The sequence below is a fragment of the Triturus cristatus genome, chromosome 5_1 (genome assembly GCF_964204655.1).
Source record: "Triturus cristatus chromosome 5_1, aTriCri1.1, whole genome shotgun sequence".
NCBI lineage: Eukaryota > Metazoa > Chordata > Amphibia > Caudata > Salamandridae > Triturus > Triturus cristatus.
The window spans coordinates 472,963,614-472,987,057 of NC_140587.1; the positions used below are offsets into that span (position 1 = coordinate 472,963,614).

General features: G+C 43.8%; 1 protein-coding gene across 2 annotated transcripts in view; it reads left to right on the plus strand.

Moving 5' to 3' along the window:
- Window positions 1-23,444, plus strand: part of NBN (nibrin) — a 443,605-nt gene that overhangs the window by 97,242 nt on the left and 322,919 nt on the right. For both annotated transcript variants that reach the window (XM_085605307.1, XM_085605308.1), the window contains one exon: window positions 2,832-2,935. In XM_085605307.1, the coding sequence (XP_085461433.1) occupies window positions 2,832-2,935 (104 nt within the window). The remainder of the gene's footprint in view (window positions 1-2,831; window positions 2,936-23,444) is intronic.

Here is a 23,444-nt window from a genome sequence, read left to right on the forward strand (position 1 = left end):
TGGCTTTTTCTGAAAAGGAAGGTAGTGTTTTCTTAGCAGATGGTTTGCCCTCAGCAATCCTTACCAGCTACCATGTAGTAAGGCACATTTTGAATTAGTAATACCAGTATATAACTGGGCACTTGCTCCACCATAAATTGAAAGTTGGCTAGAGGACACCTTTTTACTTTCCATGTACACATCTAATCGAATTTGGGTTCCCTATTTGAGTGTCTTACCCAGTCCATGTCTTATAGCTGTTTGGATGGTCTCAGTGTCCCCAGCAGATGGTTTCCTTCTTCTCCATAACAGAAATTGCATTTGAACGTACCTGATTCTTGCCTGTCTCCAACTTCTCATCTGCCATGCACGGGAATAATTCCAAGCAAAGTAGTAATAACTTCCTATCTCACTAGAAGGGTGATGTCCTTGAGATTCTTTAAAATAATTTAGTACCCTGGAGCACTCTGCAAAGCCATGGTCATCTTCACAGTTATTCTAGAAATTGTTCTAAATAAATCTCAGATATTTTGTCTTCTTCAATTCTTGCCCGGAGTTGCAGGCACCTATTACAAGTGTGCCGAAAAGGGAAAAAGAGGGTCATGGGAATATTCCGGGGTTCTATTTTTTATTTTTAGGGATGGAGCCATTACAATTTGACAGTGTTTCCAAGATTTTCAACAAAGGGGCTTTAAATATCTGCATATGATGCGGTGCTGATAGGATAGATTGTTTAATACGTAGTGTGAAAAGTACCAAACACCTGAAGGCAAGCTACAGGGCCTACAGGTCCTGTGACCATCCAGACAATATAACCTCCACTCAAAGGATGTAACGAAAATTCTATATCTTTACTGTCTTGATTCTTTTATGGGTGGTGTGTAAGTAGTTTTTCTTGGGCTTTGGAGAAGGGAGCTCCTGTTTTCTTCAGGGTTTCTGCTTGTTGCACCTGACTGGCCACATACGTTTGTTGTAACATGCTATCTGTCCGCTACAGCCTTTTCTTGAGGCCAATACTGTCCTAGATCTGTTCCATGGTGGTTTAGGTAATTGCTATTGTGACTTTAAGTCCACTTCTAACACCCAATTTCGATGACGTTTATGGATGATTGTAAATCTCAGTACTTCCAAATATTTGACTTTATTGGAGGGTGTGGGGGAAAGAATAATTTTATGGTCAGCACTACTTAGGAACTGTCCTGTGTGGCAGCATTCTTCCTCCTTCCTCAGTGGTCTCTGAGGTGCTTATCTCTACAATACTTGCTGCACTGCCTCCAATTATAAAAGACAGCCAATTAGTCTCATGTCTCCTTTTTTGCACTGGGAACCTCCTATTCCTCCCCAAGGAGATAGCGTCACCACTTTGGTAACAAGAGAACACAGTGCAGGTTGCAGTCCGATGGATTACTGCAGTTCCCCTGTATGCATGTCTATATGTGGTATTTGTGTAGAGCAAACCTCGCCTAGCAAAGCGCTGTACAAGCTCAATGCCGATCATATAGTCACCAAGTGCTAAGAGAGGTAGCTGGGAGCTGGGTTCTGGGAGCAGAAGTATACCCTAACTGCATTTTGATGGAATGATCTTTAAGGAGATGGGCATTCAGCTCTTTCCTAAATTGAAGCAGCACCTGGGCGTCTCTGATGGATACAGAGATGTTGTTATATGTGCTTGCCGCATAAATGGAAAAGGTCTACTGACGTGCTTTTTTATACACTTCTTAGTCTCCACTCTGATGGTGTCCTTGTTGCGGTTGTGTGGCAAGAACCATTAGTGATTGTGAGCTTTTCTTCAAGATAAGTGGGAGTGCTGGTCGTTAAGACTTTGTAAATGACGCTATTGATTTTGAACATGGTACACAAGGTGAGTCAATGGAGTTCCATTGGGATGGGGGTGATGAGATCATGTTTTTCCTGGCCCTGGAGAAGACATGCTTGAGTGTTTAGGAGGCCCTTAAGTTGGATCACTGTGGAGTCTGCGGTGCCATGAAGCAAGGTGATCCCACCAGTCACATGCAAGAGTTAGAGGGCTTGAACAGCAGTTCTGAAGTCGCTTTCTGGAAGAGATGGTTTTACTGTTTATAGTTCATCTTTTTTTCTCCAATGAGTTCGTTGAGTGTGGGATTGTGTTCAGGGTGAAATAAAATGACTTGGCAATGAGTGAAAGTTGGCGTTCAAAGCCTTCAAGGTCATTAACTCAGATTTGTAATTTTTGTAATTGTTCTTGCATGCTGTTCTTGGGAAACAACAGGTCACTGATCCCTTAGGTGGCATTGTGGTTTTGTCCTTCATGAGGTGTTATGTCTGGCTCATCATCAGATAAGCACAGCGGCAGTCACTTAGATTGATGTGTAATCATCCATCTCTTCACACCCACCTTGTCCACTGTTCAGAAACTGTCAAATATATATATATATTATGTTCTCTGCAGATTTGGACAATGGGAACAGAATGATTTTCTTTAGACTACATACCTCAACGATGACCATTTCAAAATTAGGTATTTAATTGCAGACTCCATACTAATCCAAAGTGATTTATTAGAAAGGGGATGCGTTTAATGTGAGATTCAAATGTATATTTGCACTGCTCGTCTATTTGCTTTCCTTTATCTCTTAGATAAATTGTAGTAACTAGCCCAGTAAGGCCACATTGTCAAGTGGAAAATCTTTCAGCAGTTGCCGATCGAGCTACTTGTCTAATCCCATTTGCTAATATTAAGATTCCTAGGAAGTTAGTAGGAAAGGCAAAACCATTGATTTTAACTATCAGACACTGTCACCCGTGCAGTAGTAATACTGAAGAATAAAAAATCATTATGACCATTGTTATTCTGCCTTTTTGTGTTCTTCTAGACTATATGTGCATTGATTTGCATGCGACCAATTGTAAAGCCAGAGTATTTCGATGAGCTGATCAAGGCCATTCAGACGAAGCAACCATTGCCAAAACCTGAAAGGTAAATGACATGATCAGACTGTAAAAGTGTTTACATTTTTAATCATAGTATGGAATGGCAAAAAATGATTATCCATCAAAACCTCCTCAGCACTCTAAATTATCAATGTGAATAACTTTTGTGGTAGATGGAGCGAATTTACGTAGCAAGAGATAGTTCATATGGACTAGGGGCCAGATGTACTAAGAACTGGTCGCAATGTATGTGATTGCTTTTAAAGTAAGCAATTTCTTTTTAAATGCAGCCTGTTTTCCTTAAAGGTGAAAAGTTCCATGGACCACTGCCTACTCTTAAAAAATGTTTTTGTCAGCATTCAGAAGGGGGAGTGGTCTATTAGTGACACCATCCCATTTGCAATGTCTTACCAGCTTCTTTCAGGAGGTGCCAAAAGATTAGATTTTTGCGACCATAATTCGGTTGCAAAACATTAATACATGTCAATCTGATAGGTATTTGGAAGGGATGCCATAGACATGCCCCTTGCAAATACCAAATCGGTATTGGGTTACAAACCCATATTGCAATATGATAACATGTTACTGAATCACAATTTACGATTTGTACATAAGAAACTGCATTTCCGTGAACGTAAACATGCTTCATACGTCTGGACCTTGAATGTTTCTTCTTTTTGCACTAAAGACAGTAAACGTTCTGGCTAATTATGTCCATTCTTAAAATTTCCAGTAAGGAAAGTAAGGTTTCCTGTGATGTATATGTTTTCTATTCCTGGAGTGCTAGCCTGTCAAATGATACTTTTGTCCAGGGATAAGCCATTGACCATTTTAAATTAAATATAGTCCAACGTTAAAGACTACGTTTAGCAAGCCATTTTTGTTTTGTATGTTAAAAGTATGTGAAAATGATGGCGCAGAGCTTACATATCCGTATGTTCTCTACAGCCCATTTACCATGACCTGATGGTGAACTAAGTACTTCAACACTCTTGTGTACCAAGTACAACGTGCCATCCCATTTCTTGGTACCCTGAAGTGCTAGATCAGTTTCAGTTCTCCTCTTATCCTTTTAAAAGTGTCTAGTAACATCATGTGGCCAGCATCAAAGCCCAGAGACATGGGATGCAAGACAGTCAAATGACTAGAGGCAGTGAGTCTCATTTAATCTTCCAAGTGGCTTGTGTGTTACATGGACCATCTCTGCGCCCCCCTATTGCTGCTGTCTTGCTCATCTACTGACATTTACCCTGCCGTTTCTCCTGCTTCCATGGTGGGAGCTGGTTAGAGGAGCAAACTGGAGAGTGGACATAGAAGTGCCATGTCCACAATGGCAGCATGGCAGTCCTGTCATGGCTTATAATATTCCATAAGACAGATCCTCACCCCCCCCCCCCCCCCCAAAGTATGGCTCCTTCTTTGGGGTAAACAACCTTTACAACGCAGTCATTACATCGCACTACCTTTACAACGCAGTCATTACAACATCATTAACACCGCATGCCATTACAACTCAGCGATTACATCACGTCACTACAACGCATGTCATTACAACGCATGTCACTACAACGCATACCATTAAAACTCATACCATTACAAAGCATAGTTTTTACCCTTACACTATCCAACACTTACCCTACTGATGCACTCACTGGAGTGGGAGTAGTAATTTTTACCCCTACACTATCCAACACTTACCCTACTGTTGCACTCACTGGAGTGGGAAAAGTAATTTTTACCCTTACACTATCCAACACTTACCCTACTGTTGCACTCACTGGATGGGAATAGTAATTTTTACCCCTACACTATCCAACACTTACCCTACTGTTGCACTCACTGGAGTGGGAAAAGTAATTTTTACCCCTACACTATCCAACACTTACCTTAAATGCAATGTAATGGTATGCGTTGTAATGGTATAATGTGATGATATGGAATGCGTTGTAGATGTAGTTTTCTAAAAATGCGATGTGATGACATGCGATGTGATGACGTGCGATGTAAAATCATGCGTTGTAATGGATGTTGTGATGTAAAAACTTTGTTGTAAAGGCATGTGTTGTAAATGTTTGCGTTGTAACGTCATGCATTCTTCTTTGGATATAATATAACTAATGTTTTCTGTCCTGTGGGAGTTTTCTTTCAGAACCAGAGACTCATTTCTAGAATTGTTCTGTATGAGAGCACTATTTATGGATGGCCCTCTGATTCCACTCCTACCAGCCTTGAGTCTAGTGTAAGGGTTTTGCTGATGGCAGAGACATTGGGAAATCTTTGCTTCCCCACTCATTTCCCTATTATTGAGGAGGAGAAACCAAGAGTAGAGAACACATACAGCAGTTATGATCAGCTATCCTAGTACTGTTCTCTAAATGATGTGTTTTGTAAAGTTTCCCCCTTGAAAATAGTAGTAATACTTTCTTTGGTTTGAGATCCCCAGTTCAGTTACTAGGTTTCACACAGGCATCATAGTATTGGCACAGACTCACTGAACTTCCTTCCTTGAACAATGAGCAATAGTGAAAGTAGGATATAAGCTAAACAAATCATAGCCTTGTAACCCTACAAGATACAGCATAAACCAATGTCTAGAACCTAAACTCCACTGATTAGAGCATTGGAACAAACGATTTAGTAAACACAATTAATATAGGTCTTTCAAGCCTCTTTGATCCTGCCACAGGGTTACATTGCCCATAGACTCTCTTGTGTTTTTAGTGTAATGCCTTATTTTTTTGTGTGTAATTATTGTTTCATTTTTTATCTGACTTCTAAACTATCCATTACTATCTATAGAAAGCCTTTATTGCTCATCTTTGCTGCTTCTGTAGCCATGAAGTAGTCACATCCATCCAGTAGGAGTGCAATCTTATCCAGTGTACTAGGACTCCATTGTTAAACAAAATTACTCACCACTTATACTGCACAGTAAAATACAGACTTTCAGGGACCTAGAGAAAACTCTTGGCAGCACTGAGCTGGATCTAGCTTTGTGGGGAGTGTTCCGCCTAGAAGTAGCATATACAAGCCTACTTCATGGTAATCAAATTGTGCTTTGTGGATGAAAATGGCCCAATTTTAACCCATTGACATCTAGGGTTTAAGAAGGAGGTAACTCAGTTTAACCACAAAGGCAAAATGCTTTTGTTATCCTTCAAGCCCTGTAACAGAGTTGGATTTTTCATTGGGTTGATTGCAGTAATGAAGGTTCCAAAAAAGCGAATTCACGTTAGTTGACTTTGCCCTGTCCTAAAATATGATTTGCTGGAAGTCAGGCAGCTGGTTTTTGTAATTAGACAATTTTCTACATGACTTTTGAGACTGCCTCCAGATTTAGAATTTATCTGGATCTAGTTAGTTGCAAATGATCTATGGCAGGCATTTTCAAAGGGGTGCTGGAAACCCATTCTTTGTATCGACTGAAATTAACCCCAATAGAATATGTATACACTCACTAATGTGATCAATAAGAGAATAATATATAAGGCCTATGCAATACTGCTGATACAAAAGATTTAACTGAATGACCAAGGGACATCACTGAGCTGACTACTCTTTGTCGACACGCATCATAATTTTAAGTTGTGAGGATTGCCTGAGCTAAAAACATGAAGTTTGCTGACAGACGTTTGTAATTTACTTCTCATGTAAATACTCTCTGCCTTGCACCTCAACTATTTAATTGAGAGGTACCTTGCTGACTGGAGGAGGCAGGCTTGTAAGGTTAATGGTTTTGTTTGTGATTCATGGAACGCTACTTTCATTTTTGAAGCCTTGTAACATTATCAGAAGCTCTCCATAGTCTATTTCCCCTCTTCTCACACCACTTCCGGCACATTCATTCCTTGTTGATCTTTAGGAGTATAGTATATTGTTTAACTTTCACATGCCTTATAAGTATTCCAAAACTGTTGAAACAAAATGATCGCTTCTTAAATTGTTTCTATAATGTAATTGCACTAAACAAGACTGGCTTCCCTCACAGAGGTTTTAAGAATAAACTGGACCACGATTTGGGTGAGCCCGTATGAACAGGTTTTTGCAAATAAAAAATAATTTAATAGTGTGGGAAACTAAGTGATGTGAGAAGGGGGTCCCCTCAAATTGTTAGTGAAGGCAAGACTCATATTTGTTCCTTACCACATACAGGTTTCTATTATGAATCACAAGACTACAATTTCACCTCGGGTGCAAAAGCACAATACATCTTAGCATCAGATAGGGGCATGGTCTGTGGGCAATGTTAAAATACTGCAGATTACCTGTATTTGCAGAAATTGTGTTATAAATATCCATACCATCGCCAGCCTCTATATACTAAAAGAGGTTGCTCAATCTAGTAAAGATGGTTGAACACATCTGTCTGTCTTATGATGACGACATGGTTGCATCAATTGTGACTGCATCTTCACCCTGGGTGATGAGATGAGAACATTTCACGGTTTTTAACTCATGTTGATGATTGGCAGTTTTGTGCTAGCAAAACCGAAATCAGATTACGAATACTTGCCATGGAGCAATTATGACGGAATACCTCACTGCCAATGCCGCCTCTAATAGTTCAGTTGTCACCAATAAACCTCTGTTGTGAACAATGTCACAATTACCATTTCAGCTTTTCTATTTTCATCGATTAGTTCTATCAAATTCTACTGTTTCTATTTAGACTCTTCTATATTTCATAGAAAGTGTGACGTTTTCAGGACATATATAGAAATGTTAGCATCGTGCCTGCTTACTGTCTAGGATGACCTTTTTTTGTTTTTATAATGCTGGTTACCTATTATCAATCAGATAATCGAGATAATGCATCTGTCTCCAGGATTTAGCCTTATTGATGCTTTAGTGTCTTCAAGCCCTGCATTTGCTTTCAGGTTATAACATAGAATCAAAGATCATATACTATAAAAACTCAGTTATCCAATCATAGGGAGAAAGAGGACCTCGTGCTAGAACTATTACGCCAGATGGCATGCTGGTTTGCATTGCAAACCAACCTAAGTTTGAGGAGACTTCGGGGACAGTGAGAAGTAGCCTCCAGCCTGTCACTGTTAATTTTCTAGCCCTGAACAAGCTATGATAGAAGGGAAACATCCATTACAACGCAGTCATTACAACGACCTACCTTTACAACACAACTGCTACAATACAACTGCCTTTACATCGCATGCCATTACAATGCATGCCATTACAATTCATGTCACTACAACGCATGCCATTACAACGCATACCATTACAACGCATGCCATTACAACGCATTATAAGGTAAGTAATAGAGATTTGTTTTAGTATTAGGGTGGGTATGGGTTTTGGGGTACATGAGAATATTAATTTTTACCCCTACACTATCCAACACTTAGTCATTTGTACCCCTACTCTATCCAGCACCTACCCTACTGTTGCCCTAAATGTATTAGCCATTGTAATGATATGCATTGTAATAGAATGCGTTGTAATGGTAGTTTAAATAAATGTGTTGTATTGGCATGCGTTGTAAAATCATGCAATGTAATGGTAGTTGCGATGTAAAGACTGCTTTGTAAAACCATACGTTGTAATTGCTGCGTTATAACTTCATATATTCTGATAGAAAATAGCTGACTTGATATTTAATAACGAAAACACAGGTATACTGTGTGACCTATCTTCAGAAACTCAAATACAGGCTTGCTATCTACTGCTTCAGCTACAGTTAGCATAGTGCTTAGAAATGGCTTGAGGGAGGATGCTAAGACTTCAGGTTTGCATTTTGTGTGATTACGTCTATATTTTGTGCACTGGATTAATATTTTGAAGTAAACATTTTACAATATATATTCTGATTCATGTGTTATTCATTTACGAAAGAGGGCTTGCACTTCCACTCTGTTCCTAAGCTCATCTTGTGGGTCTGATTGTTACCAGTAAACACTTTCTGTGCAGTATTGCTCGCAAGGTTGTGTATGGTGCAGTCCTATTGGTTTTCTAATTCATATTGATGCATTGACAAAGTCCTTACGCTGGAGGATTCGAAATCCCATACCTGGGCCTCTGGACGGAGCCCCCAAATCATATCACATTGTTTCTTTTTCATATGACATCGCATTCAGGAGGAATTTGTCAAACATAGCATGGAAATGTATCAGGGAATGACTGATTTTAATCATCAACCCAACTAAACCTACTTCTGTTCCTATACTGGTTAAAATATTAGACAGGGAAACCAATCTGAAAACCACAGTTAAGATCACAATTTACAAAAAGCATTAAGATGAAATCAACAAATTTATGGCACAGCATAAGGAGTATATTACTGAATCCAAGCATGTGAAAATATAAAAAGACATTGAGAAATTCTCCACGAGGTTAGATATCCCTATGTCACAGATGAATACAACCAATGCAGTAATGGTCAAAGACCCAACTCCTAAAAGGGCCTTGATCTCGTTGGCCCAAAAATTCCTCTTTAACCACCTCTGCTTTAATATGTGTATTTCACAAATATCTATTTTCCAACCTAATCTGCCATTGGCTGCTGGTAGGATTATTTCTTTTGGTAGAAGACAGTAAAGGTGAAAAAGACAAAAGAAGGAAAGCACCAAAGTAAATGGACAGAAGACATTCAGGTTTTCATCCGCAGCAACATCAAGGAACAACATCCAAGGACAAAGCTTGAACTTATTGGTGAATTTTTATGATGCCCTAATTAGTAAAGCACACTTGGCGGTAGTAAACAGACATCATAGGGCTTATTTAGATTTGGGTGGATGCAAGGTCGACACCAAAATGTAAAGGTCTAGAATTAATCCTAAGACACAATTTTGGTACTAAGACAGATAATGACTGTTGTGAGTCAATAGCGTTTAAAGACTAAGAAGCCAGTATAAAATGATTTGGGTCGGTCCATCCGCAATAAGATTTAATCAAAGGTTTAAGCAAAAACAAAAATTCATAAGCAAATAACATAGTGTAGTGAGCAGTGAAAAGTTTTTTAAGAGACGTCCCAAGTGGAAAACCATAACCATAGAAGAAATAGGTGACAAAAATTGTGAGGATGAATGGCACATTGGTATTTACAAGACTGCCTTATTAGCATATAATGGAACACAACACTGGACTGTTCCCACAGTGTCAGGATTTGGGTTCAAAGTCTATTGGCGTCTGCAACGCTTCGCCCCTGTGCTGGATGTGAGGGTCTCTTCAGGACTAATGATTACCTGGGGGAATAATAATATGAGATGGGTTAGCTACTGTAGATAGTATAATCATAGATGGATGTGTCTGTGAACTACTACAAATAAAAGCATTTGGCATCCTTTAAAATGTCTATAATGCCTATCTCAATGGGTAGAATCTACATATATTATCTGGTGAATGAACTATCGGAAGGCATACACATAAGCAGTGATTAGTGGTCAATACACATATCTAGATTACAGTAACACTAGCTCTTACAAAGGATGAATTATAATTAGCTGGAGCATTATAAAACTCAAAAGATGATAAAGACTATAGCGATAAGGCACTCAGCCATCACTACACAACCTTATACTACTCCATAAGTTTGTGCAAAACAACAGCTCCATTAACCCCTTCCCCGCTCATGACGGAACCACTCCGTCATGAGCCACGGTTGCGCGGTGCTCATGACGGAGTGGTTCCGTCATGCCACGGCCGTTGGCTGCCGCTCCGCCCACGCGGGGCGTTTTCCCCGCCTGTGCGGGCGTCCAACATAAGTGGGCGGCGCCGTGACGGATCCACTCCGTCATGAGCACAGCTCAACCGTGGCTCGTGACGGAGCGGTTCCGTCACGAGCACAGCGCCACCGCGCCTCCCCCAAACCCCCCCCAGCGCCGCGGCGGAATTCCTGCCATGGCGAAGGGGTTAAAGCAATCCTTTGGAGACACACAAAACTGTCCAGTAGGGACACTCGGCCCACTAGTTGGCCAATACCATACATACACTCAAATCAATATGTGATGTATACAAGTACAATATCATTGAAAAATAGCAATCACCAGTCATATAAATGTAATGATAAGAACAATGCCATTACAATTTTGCCTATGCTGAAATGAAGATTTCTAAAAAAGCTAGAAGTTGCTGTGTTACCATGTATATCTGTAACTACATTCCCCAGAATGCATCATAATAAGCAGGATGGGCAATATGTATAAATAGTAACATAGTAAAGGGACTCACTAACCGTGAGTAAGACTCGGAGGAGTTAAAACGCATAGGTGTTTGCTACGCTTTAATAAATATAAGTGGAAAAATCTTATCGGAGACTGGAGTGCAGCATTTCTTTCAGCGATCTGTGAAAGTGGATGTACGATATATATATATATTTTCACTGAAAAAACCATAGGTTTTACAGACGTTGTAGTTCGAAATTAGCATTTAAAAAACCTTAGAAATTCACTGGAAAAAAACATAGGTTTCAGGGACGTTATAGTTAGTTGGACATTTCACTCCTACAAAACAATAGAAATTTCCCCTGGGGCCTGGCCACTTCGTTGGGGATCGTGGGGGGAGCCCCAATTCCCCCACGGTCCTGCCGGCTCCCCGCCTCCTGCGGGATGCGGCATTGCTTTTCCACACAGGGAACTGCTGACATGCAGCTCCCCGGAATGGAGGAAGGAAGTGTGGACATACCGAGGATATTAAATTGGATATTTGCCTCTAAGCTGCCAACAGCCCACTTGGGTGTTATTTTACAAAGAACTTCCAGTCCCAGAATTCATTGCAACATTTACTCACCTGAGTCACATTGTGGATATAATAAAGGGCGTTCACTGGATGTTCTGTTTGTTGGTATTCTGTGGGGAGCAGCATTAACCTTTGAAGAAGGGCGTTAGCCTGAAACGCGTCGGTTGCTGCAGACGCCGGTGTTGCCTGCAACCTTCCTTGACCTGACGACGCCGAGGGGGAGTGCGCCTCGCTCTTGGGCAACTGTGGTTTGAATATTTACGGCCGGTCCGGCCGGGAGGCGCACCGCCGCTTATGAGCGGTCCCGCTGCTGTGCTTGTGACAGCGCTGTGGGCCAAACAGGCGAAAGGCGGAATGGAGGAAGGAAGTGTGGACATACCGAGGATATTAAATTGGATATTTGCCTCTAAGCTGCCAACAGCCCACTTGGGTGTTATTTTACAAAGAACTTCCAGTCCCAGAATTCATTGCAACATTTACTCACCTGAGTCACATTGTGGATATAATAAAGGGCGTTCACTGGATGTTCTGTTTGTTGGTATTCTGTGGGGAGCAGCATTAACCTTTGAAGAAGGGCGTTAGCCTGAAACGCGTCGGTTGCTGCAGACGCCGGTGTTGCCTGCAACCTTCCTTGACCTGACGACGCCGAGGGGGAGTGCTCCTCGCTCTTGGGCAACTGTGGTTTGAATATTTACGGCCGGTCCGGCCGGGAGGCGCACCGCCGCTTATGAGCGGTCCCGCTGCTGTGCTTGTGACAGCGCTGTGGGCCAAACAGGCGAAAGGCGGAATGGAGGAAGGAAGTGTGGACATACCGAGGATATTAAATTGTATATTTGCCTCTAAGCTGCCAACAGCCCACTTGGGTGTTATTTTACAAAGAACTTCCAGTCCCAGAATTCATTGCAACATTTACTCACCTGAGTCACATTGTGGATATAATAAAGGGCGTTCACTGGATGTTCTGTTTGTTGGTATTCTGTGGGGAGCAGCATTAACCTTTGAAGAAGGGCGTTAGCCTGAAACGCGTCGGTTGCTGCAGACGCCGGTGTTGCCTGCAACCTTCCTTGACCTGACGACGCCGAGGGGGGAGTGCGCCTCGCTCTTGGGCAACTGTGGTTTGAATATTTACGGCCGGTCCGGCCGGGAGGCGCACCGCCGCTTATGAGCGGTCCGCTGCTGTGCTTGTGACAGCGCTGTGGGCCAAAAAGGCGAAAGGCGGAATGGAGGAAGGAAGTGGGGACATACCGAGGATATTAAATTGTATATTTGCCTCTAAGCTGCCAACAGCCCACTTGGGTGTTATTTTACAAAGAACTTCCAGTCCCAGAATTCATTGCAACATTTACTCACCTGAGTCACATTGTGGATATAATAAAGGGCGTTCACTGGATGTTCTGTTTGTTGGTATTCTGTGGGGAGCAGCATTAACCTTTGAAGAAGGGCGTTAGCCTGAAACGCGTCGGTTGCTGCAGACGCCGGTGTTGCCTGCAACCTTCCTTGACCTGACGACGCCGAGGGGGAGTGCGCCTCGCTCTTGGGCAACTGTGGTTTGAATATATATATATATATATATATATATATATATATATATATATATATATATATTCCAAATCTGCATTGCTAAAGATCCAACAGGAAAAAACAACGCTTCACGGCACCCAGTGCTTTTAAGGCAGAGTTTAATTAGGCCACACAAACTCTACGCGTTTCGGGAAACTCGGTCCCTTGATCACGAGTAAACGGACATAGTCAAAATACCAATAAGTAACGATGCATCACGTGACCTGATTTGTGATTCAAAAACAGTGAAAACAGACTGCACCGCGAAGTAACGACATCACCAGAGAATTCTTGTTTGAATAACATTAACATTCCCCATTGCTAACACAAAAGTGCCTATATCTAGCAATTGTAAACGAGTGTATAATGTGCAAAAAGTGCCCCCATGGAATTTACATAGTTCATCATGCCAATCCGATTTCTCAACTTAATTTTTTCTTAAATACGAAAAAACTTTAGACGGAAATACCGCCCATGTGGGCACACAATTCACAAGGTTACCCTTGCTTCTTTCGTTTAAGCGGACGCAAAAAATAAGGAAAGAACAGATGGGGTGGCCACATACTCCAAATAAGTAGCCCCAGTGGGCAGATTGTTACAGACTTCCAATTGTGAATTGTGTGCCCACATGGGCGGTATTTCCGTCTATTCACAAACCCAACAGGGTTGTGAATCATGACACAAAGTCGAATAACTGGGGACTTTGTTATGAAACTAAACAGAACTGTACTTTTCAGCACTTGCAGGCGAAAAACCACTGTGTTTTAATGGACTGCTGATAAAGTTTTTTCGTATTTAAGAAAAAATTAAGTTGAGAAATCGGATTGGCATGATGAACTATGTAAATTCCATGGGGGCACTTTTTGCACATTATACACTCGTTTACAATTGCTAGATATAGGCACTTTTGTGTTAGCAATGGGGAATGTTAATGTTATTCAAACAAGAATTCTCTGGTGATGTCGTTACTTCGCGGTGCAGTCTGTTTTCACTGTTTTTGAATCACAAATCAGGTCACGTGATGCATCGTTACTTATTGGTATTTTGACTATGTCCGTTTACTCGTGATCAAGGGACCGAGTTTCCCGAAACGCGTAGAGTTTGTGTGGCCTAATTAAACTCTGCCTTAAAAGCACTGGGTGCCGTGAAGCGTTGTTTTTTCCTGTTGGATCTTTAGCAATGCAGATTTGGAATATTTGGGTCTCGCTATCCCTTCACGGCCCGCCATCGTTAAGTGGCTCGAGTTGAAGCGACCATCGATGTTGGATATATATATATATATATATATATATATATATATATATATATTACCTACTGGCAGTCGCCAGTAGGTAGTTATAGTTAGGACCTAGTTTCCATAGGAAACTCATTTTTTGTTTTCCCAATATCTTTGGCGCCGGTTGACGAATCTTCGCGAAATTTCCAAACTTATGGCCCGCTCCGGTCAGCTCCTATCCTAAGAGTTTCGGGGTGATTCGGTAAGCGAGGGCCGAGAATAAAGGGGGGTCCCAAAATGTGTTTTCTCCATGTTATTTCCAATTGGAAACTTTAGACACGACTACAGCCCGAACTGCTGAACGGAATTACACCAAATTTGTCAAAAAGGTAGCCCTTGGTTCAGAAAGAGACCTTTTTGTTAAATGGTGTGAATCCGTTCAGTAGTTCCTGAGAAATTAAAAAAATAGAGGTCGAAAAATGCATTTCCCATAGGAAACTTTAGACACGGCTACAGTTCGAACTGCTGAACGGAATTACACTAGATTTGGCAAAAAGGTAGTGCTTGGTTCAGAAAGCGTCCTTGTTTTTAAATGGTGTAAATCCGTTCAGTAGTTGCTGAGAAAATCAAAAAAATAAAAGTTACGATATATAGAGGCACGGAGGATCCACGCACCCTCCCGACCACGAGCTTTATTCTAATTGGCTGTCAACACTCCAAACTAGGAAGTGTTGGCAGCCATCTTGTGCCTCGGTAACCAAGGCACAAGGAAAAACGAAAAACAAAAGGTGAAAAATAACAAAAGGTGGCTTGAGCCCCCCCACATGCCCCGGGGACCTCCACCTTGCCAGGGCACTAATATTCAAATTTGGGGGTCTGTGACGGACCCCCGAGCCCCAGGGACCACCACATCTCTGGGGCTGTGCATGTGATGGGAGGGGGGATGCGCGGTCCCCTCCTGGAGTCAGTGATGGCCCTGGGGACCACCACCCCCCAGGGCCGGCTCATGCAGTGTCCCTGGGTGTCCACCCCGGGACACTGCTGTTTGCTATAGCAGGACGGGAGCTTCGCGGCTCCCGCCCTGCCATAGCAAACTGTGGTTTGGATTATGAAAGCGAGAGCAGGAAACATGCTCTCGCTTTCAAAATCCAAACCACATTGCTTTTCCACATGGGAAGCTGTATGTCAGCAGTTCCCCATGTGGAAAAGCAATGCCGGCTCCCGCAGGACGCGGGAGACTGCAGGGACCGTGGGGGCATTGGGTCTCCCCCCACGGTCCCCAAAGGAAAGGGCCAGCCCGGGGGGATGGGGTCTCCGGGGCCAGAAGTGGCCCGGGAGGGGGGCCAAGCGGCCCCCCTCCACTGTGAATAATTTAAAAAGTAAAATAAAATGAGAGGCCAGGCCCCGGAGGATGGGGTCCCCGGGGCCATATTTGGCCTGAGGAGGGGGTCCACGCGGTCCCCTCCCCAAAAAAATAAAAAAGAATGGCCAGGCCCCGGGGGATGGGGTCCCGGGGGCCAGAAGTGGCCTAGGAGGGGGGCCACGCGCCCTCCCTCGATAAAAAATAAATAAATAAACGAGGCACAGCCCCGGTGGATGTGGTCCCCGAGGCTAATAATAGAGGCCTCAAGATGGGGGCCACGCAGCCCCCCTCCTACATTTAAAAATAATTTTAAAAATTATGTCCATGCCCCGGGGGATGGGGTCCCCGGGGCCAAAATTGGCCTCGGAAGGGGGCCACACGGCCCCTTTCCCTAAAAAACTTTTTAATTTTTTTATTTTGCCAAAAGAGAGAAAACATACATAACATCAATACACATGACAGGATAATGCATACAATGGCCGGGCACAGAAAAGTAAGAAAAAATGAAAGAAAAAAGTGAGGAGGGATAGGGAGATTTGGAAAGGGAAAGAGAGAAAGAGAGGGAAAAAAAAAAGAAAAATAAATCAATAGCACTTAATCCCAGTGTAAACAAACCCAAGTTTGTTCTATTCTGATTCGAGAGGAGAGGCCCCTGACCTTAGCAAGAGCCATCTCCATCTCATACACCCCTCTCAATAACTGCCAAAACTCCGCAAGCGTTGGAGGTTTTGGCTCAATCCAAACCCTAGCAATACATAAACGACAGCAAGCCATGATAATAGAAAATAAAGCAGCTGAAATTAAGCCGGGGTCCTGTATTAATCCCAACACTATCTCTTTCTCAGAAATAATAATGTTGTTGCCAGACAAGTTACACAACTCCTTTGTGATCAGCGTCCAGAAAACAGAAAGTTCCGGACAAGTTACAAACATATGTCTGATATCAGCAGCAAAAAATAAACATTTAGGGCAGCGGGTTTTTAGTGTCACATTAGGCGTAGCCCACTTAGAGATAATTTCAGGCGTGTAATACAAAAGAAATAACATACGATGTTGTTGAAGTTTTAAATTGATAGAAGCAACAGACGTATTAATACCTAATAGTGACCTATGTAAATCTGCTGTATTAACACAAATTCCAAAATAACGATTTAGTTTTTCTACAGCCTGAACATCATCATCAACTGCACCTGTAAGTAGATGTTCATAAATTTTACCTATACAGCCCCTGCCTCTAAACTGTAGAAACGAGCTTGCAGGTTCCCCCGGTATGTTAGCAGTCACTAAACCTTCCCCATTGATGAAAAAGTCTCTGATTTGCAAAAATTTAAAGAAAGAATGGCTCGGGACCCCAAATTCGTCTCTAAGGGAGGAAAATGATCTAAAACCGTCCTGATCATACAGTTGCCCTAACTGTAGTACACCGCACCGTTGCCAGATCTTCCAAGCGAAATCCCCAAACAAGACCCCCAAACGGGGATTCCCCCTTAGATAAGTATTTGCATGTAATTCAGAAATATTATAATACTTTACAATGTCCCGCCAAATCCCCTTTCCCATTTACATTTTTTTTATTTCTTAAAAAGGGGCAAGGCCCTGGGGGATGGGGTCTCCAGGGCCCAAAAAAAAGGAAATAGGAGGCGGGCCACACAGCCCCCTTTCTTAAAAAATAAAATTAAAAAAATAGCCGTATCTCGGCTAGGCCCCGCCACCTCCCTGCAGCACTCACGCGTTGTAAGTTGGGGAATTAATTCCCCTTGAATACTGAGGGTCCTTGAGGGCCAACTAGCCCACCAGGTACCTCCAGTATGCGCCAGGGAGCTGCGTAGCAGAGAGTTGTTAAAAGGCCTGGACCCTTTTTACCCCTCTCTGCAACGCAGCTCTGTGGAGCTCACTGGAGGTACCTGGTGGGCTAGTTGGATCCCAGGGACCTTAATCCCCCAACTTAAAAAGCGCCATAGGCGTGTTTGCACAGTGGTGAAGGAAGGGGGCGGGGCCTGAGGTGACATGAGTGCATACACGCCCTGTGGTACGTTTTAAGTTGGAGGATTAAGTCCCCTTGAATCCTGAGGGTCCCTGGGGTCCAACTAGCCCACCAGGTACTTCCAGTAGGCACCACAGAGCTGCATTGCAGAGAAGTGTAAAAAGGGGCGTGGCCTCTGAACACCTCTCTGCAACGCAGCTCCCTGGCACATACTGGAGGTACCTGGTGGGCTAGGGAAAGCGTTTGTAGAGTGGTGGGCAAAGTGGGCGTGGCCTGGTACGAGTACTTACCAATGCTGCTGTGTGGTAATAGTTTGGGAAGTTGGCCCCCAAGGATGTCCTTGGGAGCCAACTACCCCTCTTGTTACCTCCAGTAAGTCCCACACAGTGGGTTTGATAGACGTCTTCGGAGGCCATGCCCCCCTTTCTCTACCACTCTGCAAACGTGCCTCGTGGCAGACTGCGGGATGGGGGATGAAGTCCAATTTAGTCCCAAGGGAGTTTGGGGCCAAGAATCCCTCCTCGTAACTCCTGTAAGTCCTACGCAGCAGAATTCCTGAGCGTTGGTTGGACGCCCGGCACCCTTTCGCCACCACTTGGCAAGCGCGACTACTAATTAAAGTAGCATATTTCTGCACCTCTGACTTAGAGGTAGGTTTAATCCCCAGCCCTATTATGTACTAGGGCCTTACAGAGGAGGTCATGCTAATCTCAGGGGTACCCCAACGCATAGTGTTCCCTTGTGTATGTAGGTGTTTTCACTGTATTCTAAGTGTCTTTTAGCATAGCACTGGCTCTACGTTTGGTTAGTGAGTCAGTTACCACCCGTACCCGTCAGAAAAAGTTGCGGGCACAGGATGATTTTGCAACAAGGCCTCTTTCTGCTTCTCTGTTGGTTCTTTCTGCACATGTCTTGCTTCTTCCTGCACTTTTCTTCGTCTTTGTGGACTTCTGTTGCTTTTTTCTGTGCGTTTTTTCTTCTTTCTTCACATGTCCTACCTCTGTAGGCATAGTTTGAAACTAGCATTTAAAAAACCTTTGAAATTCACTTAAAAAACCATAGGTTTCAGGCATGTTATAGTTAGAAATTAGCATTTAAAAAACCTTAGAAAATTCACTTAAAAAAACATAGGTTTCAGGCATGTTATAGTTAAAAATTAGCATTTAAAAAACCTTTGAAATTCACTGAAAAAAACATAGGTTTCAAGCACGTTATAGTTAGAAATTAGCATTTAAAAAGCCTTAGAAATTCAAAGAAAAAACCATAGGTTTCAGGCACGTTATAGTTAGAAATTAGCATTAAAAAAACCTTTGAAATTCACTTAAAAAAACCATAGGTTTCAGGCACGTTATAGTTAGAAATTAGCATTTAAAAACCTTAGAAATTCACTGAAAAAAACATAGGTTTCAGGGGCATTATAGTTAGAAATTAGCATTTAAAAAACCTTTGAAGTTCACTGAAAAAACCATAGGTTTCCGGCACGTTATAGTTAGAAATTAGCATTTAAGAAACCTTAGAAATTCACTTAAAAAACCATAGGTTTCAGGCACGTTGTAGTTAGAAATTCGCATTTAAAAAAACCTTAGAAATTCACTTTAAAAAACAATAGGTTTCAGGCACATTATAGTTAGAAATTAGCATTTAAAAAACCTTTGAAATTCACTGAAAAAAACACAGGTTTCAGGCACGTTATAGTTAGAAATTAGCATTTAAAAAAAAAATTGAAATTCACTGAAAAAACCATAGGTTTCAGGGGCGTTATAGTTAGTTGGACATTTCACTCGTACAAAACCAGAGAAATTCCCCCGTTATAGTTAGTTCAGCTAACTACAAATCGCACCCCTGCAATGCACTGCTGATGTCATGAGCGATGTTATATGTGACGTCATCAGCAGTGCATTGCGGGGGCGCGAGTTATAGTTAGCTGAACTAACTATAACGGGGGAATTTCTCTGGTTTTGTACGAGTGAAATGTCCAACTAACTAGAATGCCCCTGAAACCTATGGTTTTTTCAGTGAATATATATATATATATATAAAACTTTCATGGCAAATTGAACAAATGGTATCCAGCACAATGTTGTAAAAGATGCAGACAATGATGTGATTAGCACTGAACCTTTTTGAAAACAGCGCAGAAAAAGGCAAACCCTAGTAAGGTGTCTGGCTGTGTTCCGTTGCAAGAATAAATTATAAGTATGGTCAGGCCCGGTTCTAGAGGGTGGGCCCGGTGGGCCAGGCCCACCCAAAGATGAGCCTGGTCCACCCAAACATGAGCCTTGGCCCTCGCAGTGAATCTGCCACCGATGTACAACAATAAAAAATGTTCAGATAACTGGTTATTTATCATCCTGCTGGAGAGCAGTCATTTGTCTGTTGGTAGTTTTTAATTGCAGATTTACTGTATTTTATGTGGATAGCTCAGTGGGTTACTGCCTTTGTCACAGAGATCCTTGTGTTACTGCAGTTCAGAAGTTACAATCCTAAGATAGGACAGTGACCTCTGAACTGTCATCAAAGAGCTGAATACAACCTTTGCTTTTTTTGTGTTGTGATATAGTTAGAATTTACCCAGTCTTTCATTATTATAATGTTGCTAAAAGGAGTTTGTTCGGGCAGATATACATTTTATCAGTAAAGCCAACCCGCAACCACTGGAGTACTCTTTAAATCCTGTGTTTGTGCTTCTCCAGACCAAACCCTCTTAAAATATATTGCCCACCAGTACAGATGACGTGATTCCTACACCTTGTAATCCTCATTAGTTTATGTGACATTCCTTGTTGTAGACTTATTTATTGTCTCTGTATAATGTGTGCATTTTTTTTTTTTTAAACATGTTTTTATTGCAGAGTTGTAAACAAGGCATCCAGTAAGTCGACCTGTACACGCTCGACATCTCAAAGCTCATCTGTCGTTGTAACAATGCACACAGCCATTCAGCCCACATCCCGGGGGCCGGGCGGCGTACCATCACAGTGACTCAGAGTGTCAAGGCGATCACCTCACAGAGATGTCAGGTCAACAGCGTAATGTAGTATCTGCTTTTATACCCGACAAACTCCCTCCCCACAAACGCCGCCAAATATAGTCAGCCACTCAGAGTCGGCTGCACCAGGATTATCCTTGTCCACTGCACCGGTCCACCTTAGCTCCCTCCCGGAGGCGCAGTGCCTACAGCCTATCGAATATCACATTAGAGGTACCTAAGGAGAGCTGCTCTGGAACCCCACTCCCTTCTGGGCCTTAGTCAGAGAGCCGGTCTGCCAGCGCCCGTAGTATCCCTACAACTATACCCCATGAACTCCCCCCCCACCCCTCCCACCCCCCAACTGCTGCTGCTGTGGGTTATACTTGTGGGTTCTGACGCTATGGCTCGCCATTTATCGGGTTTTGCATGTGGTCTCTCAAGCCTCCGGGAACCCCGCCTTCCAAATGTTCGTGCTCCGCACCCTCCAGTAGGTAGTCTTGCAGAGCCTGTACTATCATCTCCCAAGCCCTCGCCCACTCCAATCCCTTTTCATTACCTGTCTTGACAGCCTGTCGCCTTCTGAGCACACTGTCACATCCAGACCATTTCAACAGCTCAGCCGTCCATCTCCTAATGGAGGGGCCCTCCCGGGACTTCCAGTGCCATGTAATTTCTCTCTAGGCCAACATGAGACCTAGGTCAATGAATTTGCTCGTCACCTTCGTCTTTGCCGTGTGAGGGAACCAGAGCAGGAGACATGCCGCCATGTCGAATTCTACCTCCCGGTCCGTGACCGTGTTCAAAAGCTCTCCCACCTCAGCCCAATATGTCCCCAGCTTCGGGCACCCCCACAGTAGGTGGTCCAGCTCGGCCCCAAGCGCTAAGCATCTCGGGCATGCCGCCTCCTGCACCTGAAAGTATCGTCTAATCCTTCCCGGTGTCATGTAGGCCCTATGTAGGATGAAGAAATGTACCTGCTGAAAACGGGCATTCCTGCTACCCTTCCACGTCCTTCGCAGAATATGGCTCCAGACCGTGTCCGGAATGGGTTTGCCTATGCTTTCCTCCCATGTCTCCTTCAACGCTGTGAGCGGCTCTATCCCCTCCTGTAGCATTCTAGAGTGGAGGCAGGTCACCGCCTTAAGCGTACCCGCCGCTATCACCACGTACTGGCAGGCCATGTTTGCGGTAGGTTCCACAAGCCCTCCCCTCCAATGCTTTTGTATCGCTGCAATCACCGCCGCATGCAGGAGGTAACTCCCATCCGGGAGGCCAAACTGCTCCTGCAACTCCCCGAAGGGGGCAAGCACCCCGTCGACATAGAGGTCCCCCACCATCTGGAGCCCCAACTCCTCCCACTCCGCCAACGGGGACCAGTCGCCTCCATGCGGTAACGCCGTCAGCATCCCCAGAGGGATCTCCGGAGCATACGGACGCACTGCTTTCGCTCTCTTCATACTCCTGCGCCAGCACAGCTGAAGAGTTCTCTCCTCTATAGACAAGCCTCTCAGGTCCAATTTCTGTTGCATTACTATATAAGATAAAATGTGTCTCTGGATGCCGGTCCCCCTCCCTTGTTCCGGGCCTCTAAACACTCTAGCAATGTTCTGTGTCAAAACTTGGAGCTGCGCCGCCAGGTAATATAATTCGAAATCTGGGACCGCCAACCCTCCTTCGATTTTGGGCCGCATCAGAGTCGTCAGGGCCACCCTACGACGTCCGGTCCCCCATAGGAAACCGATAACCAACGTCCTCAGATCTTTGAAGATCCGCTGTGGGACCCAGTTTGGCAGGGTGCGGAAATAATAGAGCAGTCGAGGCAGAGCCACCATCTTTAACAATGCGACCCGGCCCTGCACTGATAACGGAAGGGAGGCCCAAAAGGTCATGCACCCCTTCAGGGCCCTTATGCAACGCCCTATATAACCGTCTAACAAGTTCGCGATGTCGTGATAGATTCGGACCCCCAGATAGGTGAAGCATGTAGCCTCCCAGACCACATCCACCGTAGGAGGGGGATACGGCGTATCCGCCCGCAGCGGGAAAACACAAGTTTTAGTCCAATTTACCCTGAGGCCCGACAGCCTACCAAAGCCCGACAGCATCCCCACAGCCCCCACCAGGGCCTCTTCGGTGTTCTCTAGGTACAGTAAGAGGTCATCAGCGTACAATGATATATGATGGGTCGCTTCACCACAGCTAATCCCACTGTACACCCTCCCTGTCCTCGCCCGTGCCGCCAAAGGTTCCATCGCTAAGGCGAACAACAGGGGAGACAGCGAGCAACCTTGTCTTGTCCCCCTGCGCACCGGATACTCTGAGGATATGACAGATCCCAGTCGTACCCTGGCAGTAGCCGAGGAGTAGAGGACCCTCGTCCAACGCCCAAAGCCATCTCCCAGGCCGAACTTCTCTAGGACCTCATCGAGGTACCCCCATTCTAGGCTGTCGAAAGCCTTTTCGATGTCCACTGCTAACACTGCTGGTTTCTGATCAAGGTTCCAAGCGCTATCCATTATGTTAACCAGGCGGCGAACGTTTATAGATGTGCTCCTGGTAGGAATAAAGCCGGCTTGGTCCCCATGAACCAGCCTTGTCATGTGTGGCAGCAATCTAGTGGCCAGGATACGACTCAGTATTTTATAATCCACCGTCAGCATAGACAAAGGTCTATACGACGTCACATCGGAGGCCTCCTTGCCAGGCTTCAGCAGCGGCACCACCAATGCCTCCCTCATCGACTGGGGTAGACGCCCAAGCGTCAAGGCTT